We start from the raw sequence: 11,747 nt of genomic DNA, 5'->3' as shown, positions 1-11,747 counted from the left end.
TTAGAAAATTGATTAGTTGATAAATAGGAAAATAATTGGCAACTATGACAATCAATTTTTCATTTTAGTAATTTTTCAAGCAAAATTCGTTAAAGCTTCTGAAATGTGAAGTTGGTGGCATGGTGGTTAGCTCTGTCGGCACACAGCAAGAGGGTTCTGGGTTTGAATGCAATTCAAACCTGGGAACTTTTATGTCGTCTTTATCTTCTTCCTATGTCTGTGTGGGTTTTCTCCAGGTACTCCAGCTTCCACCCACAGTCTGAAGATATGCAGTTTGGGCTTGGGTTTACTGTTGAAACTAAATTGCCCGTAGGTGTGAATTAATCTCCGTCTGTTGGCCCCGTGACATACTGGTGATCTATCCAGGGTGCACTCTGCTTCTCACCCACTGTCAGCTGGGATTAGCTTCAGCCCCCCCATGACCCTGAATTGGACTAAGTGGTATAGAGAATGGATGGATGGGAATGTGATATCCTCCTGTTTTATTTTTAATTTTCGATTTGCAAGTTGAATAAAACAAGCAAACTAGATCCTCTTAGGAAACTGCAGCAGGCACCTCTCATAATTTTATGACCCTTAAATTATTTACTGTGCCCTTCACAGTTACATACAGTATATTCATTTGGAGGGCCCTGTTGAATTCTGGTGTTAATGGTGGGAACTGAGAGACTAAAATAGTAACAGAAGGACATTTAGCCATTCATATACTGGACAGAATAACCGACTGCTTGTACAGTATGTTCAATCAATGTGTCCATGTATTTTTAATGTCATGGATTTAAAAGTCATTGATTAATTTGCACTAGACTTAAAAATAGACCTACAGAACATGATTGTGGCACTGAGTCATTCACCAAAGATAGCATGAGTGTTGACTCTGGGACCAGTCAGCAAGCAGTCGTGCTTTTTAGATTACATTCCTTTCAGATGACACACACATTAACAGATTGGCTTTGTCCCAGACTATTCGGACATCATCAGTCTCCTTCTTATTCAAACCAACCAGGTGGGACTTCAAGTTTCATGACGTCATATTGGCCTCAACACAGGCTTCAGTGTCTGGTTAATAAGCTACCATGTAATACCCAGTTAAGTAAATACATCAAAGCCGAAAACAGATGTTCTGTCTAGATGTTCACATTTGAGGCAGAAAGTTTCCCATAGTGTGGAGAAAGCTGTGAAAATAGCACATAGACCTTACTGTATAAACACGATTAGCTATGAGTTGCAGGAAACTGAATAAAATAATATTTAAAATCCATTCAGGGCACTAGGGCTCATGCCCTCAGCATTTTTAAGCCCAGCGTTGGCTCTGTGTTACCATGTTAGTCTTGACTGAACCTTTTGAAAAAAATCTATTTCCATTCCAGTCAAATCATCCTGAATGGGCAGTGTGATCATTGAGGACACATTGGTCATTGTGTCTTTGCCATATTTTGAGAAATGTAAGACTTTTTGCAGTTGGGCAAGTTATAGTTTTGCTGGAAATCAGGTGTGGTAACAGGATTGCAGGGCAATCATGGACCACATCTGGACACATTATGAAATTTGGACAAATCCTGTGGTTTACAATAAAAGAAACCCTCAAGCACAGGACAACACAAGCCTTTAAGTAACTGATTCATAAAATGCAATAAATGCTGGTTAATACTGTGTTCACATTTAATACTGTATAAAAGGAGCCTCCTCCTTGCACAGCTTTTACATACATTTTGCCAGTAAAGGCCACATGCAGGACTTCTATAGTAGGAGCTTTACCTTCTCCACCAACATTTCTCCTAATGGGGCTCCCCCGCAGGCTGGAAAAGCTTTTGCGCTACTCACAGACGCTTGATTTGTGTTGTCTGGCCGGATTGCAGCATCTTGTAGCTCCGCCCTCGATTATCCAGCCTGGTTGACTTGCAGTCGCAGCGCAGCTTGTGAAGCAGAAGCGTCCGAGTCGCTGTGGAGGAGAAAGGATCTTTCTGATTAGTATTAGAGCGGAAAATACTGTCGCACCACCAGTTCCCCCACGCTGCAAACTCTGGATTCAACACACAGCACTTTCCTCTCAGGCTTGATCAACGAGGAGGACAGGGAGGGATATAAATACGTTTTTTTTTAACTGTGAGAACTTTGTGCGGCGAGTTTCAGGAGTAGTTTCGGGTGGGCTGCCTGAGCTAGCCCAGCTGCCCGCTGCGCTTCCCTCCCATCCCGGCCAGCTGCCTTAAGTTAGCCCGCTGTCCTGCTCTGCCTCCAGCCTCGGTGGATCATGGCGCTCAGAGCCAGGGCGCTGTACGACTTCAACTCTGAAAACCCGGGGGAGGTGTCGGTGAAGGAGAACGAGATCCTAACTTTGTACAGCGAGCAGGACATTGAGGGCTGGTTTGAAGGGACGAACAGCAAAGGAGAAAGGGGACTGTTCCCCGCTTCCTACGTGGAGATCCTGAGGAACGACGCCACCTCCACGTTCAACAACAACAGCTGCAGCACATCTGGAGAGACTTACCCGGACTCGCGATACGCCAACGTCCCATCCGGAGGTTTTGACGGCTCTTACAATCCTCAGAGTAAAGTTGAGAACTTTTCTAAACCGTCTCCTCCTGGTTTCCCCTCATTCCCTGCTCCTCCTCTACAGCAGCAGCAACCCCAGCAGTCGCATGCCTACCAGCAGCCCAGCCAAGGCAGCGATGACGACTGGGATGATGAATGGGATGACAGCTCTACTGTGGCAGATGAGCCAGGGACTGCAGGAGGAAGGTATCATGACTTCGAGGGTAATGGGCCATCCACCTACAGGGTGTCAACAGCCTCGATGTCAAGAGGTAACGCACAGCAAGCGAAGAGCTCTGCCACTGTCAGTAGGAACCTGAACAGGTTTTCAACCTTTGTGAAGTCAGGAGGAGAGGCGTTTGTGCTTGGGGAGGCATCAGGCTTTGTGAAAGATGGGGATAAGATCTGTGTGGTGATGGGTCAGTACGGTCCTGAGTGGCAGGAGAACCCCTACCCGTTCACTTGCACGATTGACGATCCCACTAAACAGACCAAGTTCAAGGGCATGAAAAGCTACATCTCCTACAAGCTGACCCCCACCCACACACAGACCCAGGTGAACAGGAGGTATAAGCACTTTGACTGGCTGTATGCACGGCTGGTGGAGAAATTTCCTGTTATCTCAGTGCCACACATCCCAGAGAAACAAGCCACAGGTCGCTTTGAGGAGGACTTCATCTCCAAGAGGAGGAAAGGCCTCATATGGTGGATGAATCACATGACTAGCCACCCTGTCCTGGCCAGGTGTGATGTTTTCCAGCACTTCCTCACCTGCAGCAGCACAGATGAGAAGGCCTGGAAGCAGGGGAAGAGGAAGGCAGAGAAGGACGACATGGTCGGTGCCAACTTCTTCCTCACCATCAGCACCCCAGCGGCCCCTCTCGACTTTCAGGAGGTCGAGAGCAAAATTGATGGATTCAAGACTTTCACCAAAAGGATGGACGACAGCACCTTGCAGGTCAACACCACTGTCAATGAGTTTGCCCGCAAGCAGATCAGTGGTTTTAAGAAGGAATATCAGAAAGTGGGGATGTCATTCAAGATCCTGAGCCAAGCTTTTGAAATGGACCAGCAGGCATACTCTGCAGGGCTCAACCAGGCTATCTCCTTCACTGGGGATGTTTATGAAGCCATCGGGGAGTATTTTGCTGAGCAGCCCAACAAGGATCTCGACCCCATTATGGATTTGTTAGCGGTTTACCAAGGACACCTGACAAACTACCCAGACATCATCCACGTCCAGAAAGGTAAACTAACAACACTGTCATAAACATTTTCTAAACTTCTCACCTGCTCATTTATCATTTTGTGTAAGGTTGCTTTCAAATGGTTATTTGATTGTTTTCATGTTTTTTTGATTCCAGATTGTTGCCAACTGTTAATGTTTACATCAAATATAGACTATTAAAAACTCTAAAGACTGATAAGGACAAGACTGACAAAATAAAACTGAGCAACAAGGACACATATTATTCAAACCTAACTAAATTTCTTGCCTAAAATGGTTTATAATCCAACTTTTGCAGTCCATTAAACTTTCACTACAAACACATACTTACCACATGTTTGGTTGAGGTACAATCAATAGGTTTTAAAGTCAAGAAATAAATGTGTTTGTTAGTCATAACAACATAAACAGTGTCATTTGTTTCAGGCAGTTGTTAGCTGTCAGCAGCAGGGAGCAGTGAGGGGACAATTAGCCTATAATTTATGTCACTTTGTAAAACAAATAGTCAGTGTTTGCACTGCTGCTGCTGCTGTTTGTCCCACCTGCTGAATTCAATGGGCCGCTCTCATTTGGCTGTTTGATTTTCCATGCCAAGTGGAACTACTGCATAGTAGTGTTGTGGAGACAGATACATTTGACAAAATTTAAAAATGAGATTTGGTCAAAAATTACATAATTCACACATTTTTAGTCTTTGAACAGCAATGCAATGTTAGACTAATGTAGGCTGGCTTCCTACTTGACCCTAACCCAGTGACTGTTCTCATTGTGTCGCAAAATGTCACTCTCATGAGCTGCAACACCATTACACAAGAGGCACAAGCAAACCCTCACTGCTGTTTGTATGTGCTTCCTTCTAGTGGGGAGGAAAATTGATAATCTAGAGAAAACATGCAGCTCAAACTAAACTGGTCTTCCTCCAGTTAGGTCATACCTGACTAGCTGCTTCCTGGGCATTTATATGTGACAACGTTTGAGCCTTTCTGATTCCATTTACTAGTTTTCTCTTTAAGTTGCATGAAATGTAAATGTTTACAATGACGGTGACAACTGGAAATTGCGAATCTGCCTAAAACATCGTTATGTGCAGCAGGATGATGTGAACTAATCCTTCTCATTTTCATGCTCAGTGGTTCTTAGACGTAGATGGGAATTAATCTTTTCATTCACCAGAGGTCTGGCTCTTGTCCCGTGTTTAATTTACCAGGTATATGATCCAAAAGGGGTCGTTCATGCCATAACTGGCCAAAGTGACTCAACCTGCATTTAGCCTTGCATGTGGACATGAACAAACACTGGATCCACTCAGTCCACAGGCGATGACATTGGGGAAACAGAACAGACGGTGTTTAGGCTGCAGTGGGACACAAACTTCCCAGTCAAATCAAGTTTGCCACGCAGACCAAGCACAGCCCAAATAAGGTGACATGGCCCTTTACCCAGTGTGTATGTGGTAAGGCCCGCCCAGTTCCACAGATAAGAAATGTTACCGCACATGGAAATCTTTGCTATGGGCAGAGTTTGTGGGAGCTGAAAAATATCACAGCCAGGTGCATCCTCTGTGTTTGGCTGCCCCTTTGCCTATCTCTTTGTCTATTTAATATATTTGCAGCCGTCTTTAGTTCTATCCCATCTGTAGGCTCAGTTTAAGTACGTCTCTACTGATAAATGCGTGAAGGAAATGTCCACAAGTGGTGTTCTACTTATTGCTGTGTCCTCACAGTTGGACACCTGAAAACAGGCTAGGCCACATCCTCTGTTGTTGTAAACACTACACATTTCTGCACAAGATGTGGTCACACAGAAAGTCTTTGGGCTAAGTAGATCATTTAACTCTGAATAGTGCTGTATCCATGTATTGGTGGAGTAATAATCAAGATTTTTCTCGCCAGCTTTAAAAGCACAGACTAATTTGGTCAGTACCCCCTTTTAAGATACTGACACTGGTGGTGGTCTTGCAGTCATGTCATTGTAGCTCACTCACACAGGAGCAACCTGTCAAAACACTGTATTCTTAGCTATATCTCATGAGGACCACAGATCCAGACATGTTTTTATGTGTTCCCATAGACGTGATAAGTGAAATGTGAGCTTCCCTACAGAGGGACATTGAACATCACCCTATTGATCTCCACCTGCGCAGAGACACCATTAGCCATGAGCTTGCAACTTGGCAGGGACAATACTAGCTCATGATATTGACATATTATGTGGATTTGCTGTTAAAATCCTATTTAACTTCACATTTTCCAATATAATAATCCCATTTTTGTCCTGATCTGATACTGTGGCCTCGGCAAAATTAGATAATGTTATTTTTGTATATTTTTGGCTCTTGAGAAAAAGGAAGGGGTTTTAAAAATGACCACTGTTTACAGTCCAAAGACAGGATTAAAGATAACTCTGGTTAGGCTGATCACCAAAAAACTTTATTGTGGTAAAGGAAATGGAAAAGCCCCTTTTAAGCGTTATTGAAGAGCACACATCTCCTCTTTTGACACAGCAAAAACAGTCTTTATTTAAATACATGCACTTTAATACAGTGCTGAAAGTTCTTGTTCAAACACTAGCAGAATGTGATAGTATCAAATTTGCCTGGAGTGCTTTTGAAAGAAAAACACACTGTTGACTTTAGACCTGAGCATATTATCAAGTTAACTAAAATAACAGAACACCACCCAGTTCCACAGTATGTTTGCAGTCTTTAGCAAGCTAATAAAGTAAACTACTCTTATGGAAAGGCACACTGTGATGGACTTAATGCAGTGTTTACATTTACAATTTTCTATTTTTGTAATTTAATGTTAGTTTAAAGTCATAGACATACAGAACCATTTAACTTTATCCAGCACCATAGCAGCAGCTGCATTTTCTGTGATCACAGTTTTATCGTCGCATCATGTGACAAAACAATGGCAGGAACGACAGGGAAGGTCCCGATTGAAAATGATGCCAGGTGCTTAGTCAGCCTTACAACTGAAACTCCTTCGCAAAAGCTGCACGTCCGCCCGGTATATTGTTACAGACTATAGAAATGTCCTCTAACACACAATTGAATCGCATGATGGAATGATGAGATGGGGATTGCCACTGGTTGTTCAGGTCACAGGCTCACAGTGGCTCGGTGTTGTGTAACCAGGGATTACGTAAGAGCTGAAGCTGCTGCCTCCAGTGAACGCAGGAGGGCTGGCTGCCACCGCCGTATACCCAGGGAGGATTTTTTCAGAGGCACACGGGACTTTTTCTTATTTATAGTGTGACACTGCAGTTTGCTACAAAATTTATTAACCACTATAGATGATGCTGGGCTTGAGTAGTGAGCAGTAACTCTCTATCGTGAATGAATATCGCTTTATATTAATATAAAATCAATAATAAAAGAGGTGGAAGTTGTTCAAGAAGGCATCAGATGCATTGCAGCGTAATTTAATAATCTTAAAGAGATTAGTTGTGATTAAATTTGGTTCTTACACACTGTGCTATATCCTAAACTCTTACTGTAAAAGAACGCTCCTGCACACTGTCATTCACTTGTGCTCATGTATTTACATTTTGGATCACTGATGCTATTTGCATATACAGTATATAGTGCAGGTATAAATAAACATGAATGTTTGTGCTGGTTAGTACTCTAACAGTCAGCCACTTTAGGGAATAAAAGACATATCATTGACTTAATAATGATCAAGTGAGTATCAGATGAGATATTTTTTAGCAAATCTGCATTTGCACAACCAAGATTATTTGCTTTTTCTGTCTTAGTGGTTATGGTTTTGCAGCAGGCCTGCTAAGATTACTTGCAGCACCTGTGAAAATTGTGTGGCTTTGTATATCACACTGCAGATACCATCTTCTAAGTCTGAACTTTTGCCTTTCACATAAAGTCTCCATGGTAACAATTATTCCTTCTTGGTCCATTAAAATGCAGGGAGCCAGAGACCTTCAAGGTACAGAAAACATCTTTGGGAATGGCATTTAAGACTTTGGACATATGTGTTTGTTCGTGTCTCGCTTTTTTTTTATTAACTGTGTGTTCTTTCCTTCTTTCTGTCTGTTCAGTCTGCATTACAGACACTTCAAAGATCTGGGTTCAGATCTGAGGAAGCTTTGGACAGAAAGCAAACCAGGCAGATTTTGGGAGGAAAGGATTTTGTCAGCATATTTTTTTTGCTCTGCGTAGTGAAATTAATAACCATACACGTTGAGTGTAAATAAAAAGGCAATCATAAAGCATTTAAGTCAGGACCAAAATTACTGTAGGGTTAGGTCAGTAAGTCTTCTGTGATCTTACATTTCAGGAAATAAGTGGGATGAATCAGCATTTCAGCAGAGTGCTGGTGACTAAGCTTACTTAATGACTAGAAAATCCCATGACAGACAAATGCAGGAAGTTTTTCTGCCTGCCTTGAGGACATAAGTCTCACCTTCACACTCTGCCCTACACCCATTACGTAGAGGATTACATTACCAGCTACATGCCGTCAACGTCATTTTGATCAATTACAACATGCCAGTGTCAACACTCCATATAGGTGATACGATACAGGAGGGTTGGTTAATGTGTGTCTCAATCTTTCTTCCACATTAAGAAGGAACTAGGACAGATCGAATGGGGCTATAGCAAGTTTCATTTAAAACATCTCAGAGCTAGAACTATGATTATTATATACATGACCAGTAATGTGCTAATTATTTTCTCATTAATTTTTGTTCTATCAAATGTCATAAAAGATTTTTAAAAATACCCATCACAGTTTTGTAAATCACAAGTCAGTGTCTTCAAATGTGCTGGTTTGTTTGACCCACAGTCCAAAACACAAAGAGTAAGGTGCCTGAAACAACTCATCAACAGATCGTCACAACTGAGGAGCTGGAACAATGAAATCGCATTACAGTTTTTAGCTTTATCGTGTGTGTGAGCTCAAAATATCATGATGGCTGCAGAGCTAATTAAAAAAGGGGAAATATTTCAGACTTCCTGCAAATAAAGCTGTAAATTGGGAAATCATCTTTGATATTTTGAGCGCCACTAGTGCAGCACATTAGAGTGTGCGTAAAGAATTGTGTCTTTGGCAGTCATTCTCGCTTCCAACTTTGACATGCAAACATTTGACATTTGACAAACAAGTAAGTTCAAAGAGAAGGTCATACTCTGTCAGGTTCTCTAGAATTTTAATATAATACTTATTGCCCCTGACATTTCTTTCTTTAGTCAGTCAGAAAATGTCAGCACTTTGATATGTCATCTTTCATGAGCTCCTGGTGTTATGACCCTGCTTTATGCTCCCATCAGACCATCTGTCTGGAAGGGTGGAGGCCAGTTTCTTGATTTTGCACCAGTAAAGCTGAAGGCGTATTCTGCAGCAGAATCTGCAGATGTTTTTTAAAGGAAGCAGCAGCAGTAACAGTTGAAGTGAAAAAGGGTCGTTGCAAACCATCATCTCTGTCATCTTTTGCCACCACAGTGGAGACATCAAGTCTTCCTGTCAGTGTGATGGCTGAGCTTTGGCAATCATGATGAGTCACTGAGTGTGACACTTTAAATTCCTTTTTTTGCAAAGTACAGTTTGTTAGATGTGTGGTCACGATGGCCTGTTACTGGTACGCCCCCTCAAGCTTTCTGTTCTTGCATCTTTTACTATAAACATGATACGCATGTAACTGTAACTTAACTGTTATTTTGTTCCAATATAATCTTGTTTAGCTGCTTAGCTTACAAGGGAAATGTGCTTAGTGACAGTTGCTAAGCTATGATTGGATAATTACTGTTCAGGGGAGTGGTTGAGGGAATAGTGAATGACTTTATCAAAGCATCAGCAATAAAGAATAGTTAAACATTACAAACACATTTTGGTTAGGCCGGTGCCCTGAAATTGCCATCAACCTTAGCAGAGAGATTAATCCCCTTAAATGGGTTTTAGAAAAGGTTTTGAAGTGACATGATGTAATAGATATTTGTAGAGGCGGGCCCCTCATGTTCACTAACTACAGACACAGATGTTGCTCTGGTTCTCAGACTGTTTGGAACAAACTTTTCATGCTAGGAATCAATCTATTTTTAATCTATCTATTTTTAGTTTCCTGAAGTTATAGATTTACTGTAAAGTCAGTCCACAATCTCTGTTTATTTATTAACTTTCAAGTTGACGAAACTGAAAAGTCAGAGGTTTGTTGTGTGATAAGTTAAAAGTGAAGGTTAAACAGGATTGATCTCATATAACGGAAGGTTGTGGGCCAATATTTTTGTTCATATATCTGGATGTCCACGTTGGTTGAATATTCGTGGGTGTTTTTTAGATCGCTTTATAAAAATGATCAGAATTATATTTATGATCACGGAACAAAAAATGAATTAGGATCTAAACCTTTGCTCTGTCTCATCCTCAAACAGGAGCCCTAACAAAGGTGAAGGAAAGTCAGAAGCATGTGGAGGAGGGCAAGATGGACCGGGCACAGGCGGAAGGCATCAAGGAACGATGCAACATCATCTCCTGTGCCACACTAGCTGAGATCCAGCACTTCCACCACATTCGCGTGCGTGACTTCAAGGCACAGATGCAGCATTACCTACAGCAGCAGATTGCCTTTTTCCAGAAAATCACAGGCAAACTAGAGGAGGCTCTGCAGAAATATGACAACGCATAACACATCACTTGTTTCAGCTCATCGGCTTAGACCTTGGTCTCATATGGCCATGCACGTCTGCCAGACAGTGGAGTTTTGGCAGACAATGGCCAATACCACAAACTGCCGAATGCTGTCCATCCAGCAAGTAGGGGCATTCACGGAGAAAACACTCCAGTAATAATATTTCAACCAAATTAGGTTGAGACTTGGTGTCCCCTTGTAAGAGAGGACATGTAATAAAGTTAGGTCAACTTTTAATTCAACTTAAGGTTTAATGCCTTTGATTTCATGGGATGTGTGTGGGTTAAATAAATCGAATCACTGCAGAGAGAGAACCTTGTGTCCTCTGCTGTCTTTAGACCCGCCGCTAGATTTCATATATGAATATTTTAAGCCTTACAACACTGTTTTTATCCAACAGCTTTTAAGTGACTGCCACTGCCAGGAGCAGCAATGCTCCAGTGGCTACCACACTGCCTTCTGCAAACTCTCAATCCCTTCCTGGTATCGCAGTCCTGGGACAAACAGGACACAATGTTTACAGTCACCTCGCTGAGCTGCCACTCTCACCACTGTCTCGCTGTGCCTTCTGATTCCATCTCTCTGGTCATTTTTGTTACTACTTACTAAAAAGCTTTATGTATATGTCAAAAGATATTCTATTCGTTTTTACAAAGCTAGACATTTTGCCGTCTGGAAAGAAGAAAAGATCACTGTGCTTTGGACAAGAGTCGTGTCTTTATGGGAGATGATACCGTTTGATTGTTCTGTTGATTTTCTTTTTTTATCGCCAGTGGCCCCAGCATTGATTTTTCAACACTCACAGTGTAACAGGAGAGGATTACCATCTTTGACAACAGGAATTTATGCCTTACACAACAATGAAAACACTGGTGCTGATTTAAGGGATGAGTATAATGAACATTTGTTACACTGTGTTGAAAAAACATTGGATTTCAACATTAGTTTTGGGGTAGTGCTCAGAGGATAGAGGGTTCCTCACTGGTTTTAATAATGAAGTCTTTGTGATAGCACAATTCTAGACAGTTCAACTCTTCTGCTGTTTTAACTACTATGATTAATTGGTTGCATCATGAAGAGCTTAACATAGAAACAGATGCAAAATAAAGTCCTCCTTTACAGAAAGCTGTTGGTTGGTTGTGTGTGTTTTGTCAAATAAATATTCAACTACTCTTAGCTTTTGATGTTAATTTAGAAGTCCAGAGCATGAACTTGAACACTTGAACACTGCTCACAGCTGGGAAAAGCTAAAAGAAGATTTTGTACATGCTAACAGGTTAATTTGCCTTTTAACAGTCCTTCAAAGTGCCTGAGACACCCGCACTGTAGAAATAATACC

At 41.8% G+C, this 11,747-nt stretch overlaps 1 protein-coding gene across 1 annotated transcript; it reads left to right on the top strand.

Annotated features, from left to right (window-relative positions):
• Nucleotides 1-1,902: 1,902 nt before the first annotated feature.
• snx18a (sorting nexin 18a) lies at nucleotides 1,903-11,533 on the top strand. Its single transcript, XM_026321108.2, has 2 exons — nucleotides 1,903-3,779; nucleotides 10,152-11,533. The coding sequence occupies exons 1-2, from the start codon at nucleotides 2,252-2,254 to the stop codon at nucleotides 10,403-10,405; spliced, it is 1,782 nt and encodes a 593-aa protein (XP_026176893.1). The 5' UTR covers nucleotides 1,903-2,251; the 3' UTR covers nucleotides 10,406-11,533.
• The last annotated feature ends 214 nt before the right edge of the window (nucleotides 11,534-11,747 follow it).

This window comes from Mastacembelus armatus, chromosome 9 (genome assembly GCF_900324485.2).
Source record: "Mastacembelus armatus chromosome 9, fMasArm1.2, whole genome shotgun sequence".
Lineage (NCBI taxonomy): Eukaryota > Metazoa > Chordata > Actinopteri > Synbranchiformes > Mastacembelidae > Mastacembelus > Mastacembelus armatus.
Note: the sequence above shows the minus strand (reverse complement) of the source record. Positions and strands in the feature narration are given on the sequence as shown.

What these genes read in the sequence shown, in the direction of transcription:
- snx18a (XM_026321108.2), top strand. Translation starts at nt 2,252, where the DNA reads ATGGCGCTCAGAGCCAGGGCGCTGTACGACTTCAACTCTGAAAACCCG. An exon ending in CATCATCCACGTCCAGAAAG is followed by an intron (nt 3,780 to 10,151) that starts GTAAACTAACAA and finishes ATCCTCAAACAG; the next exon opens with GAGCCCTAACAAAGGTGAAG.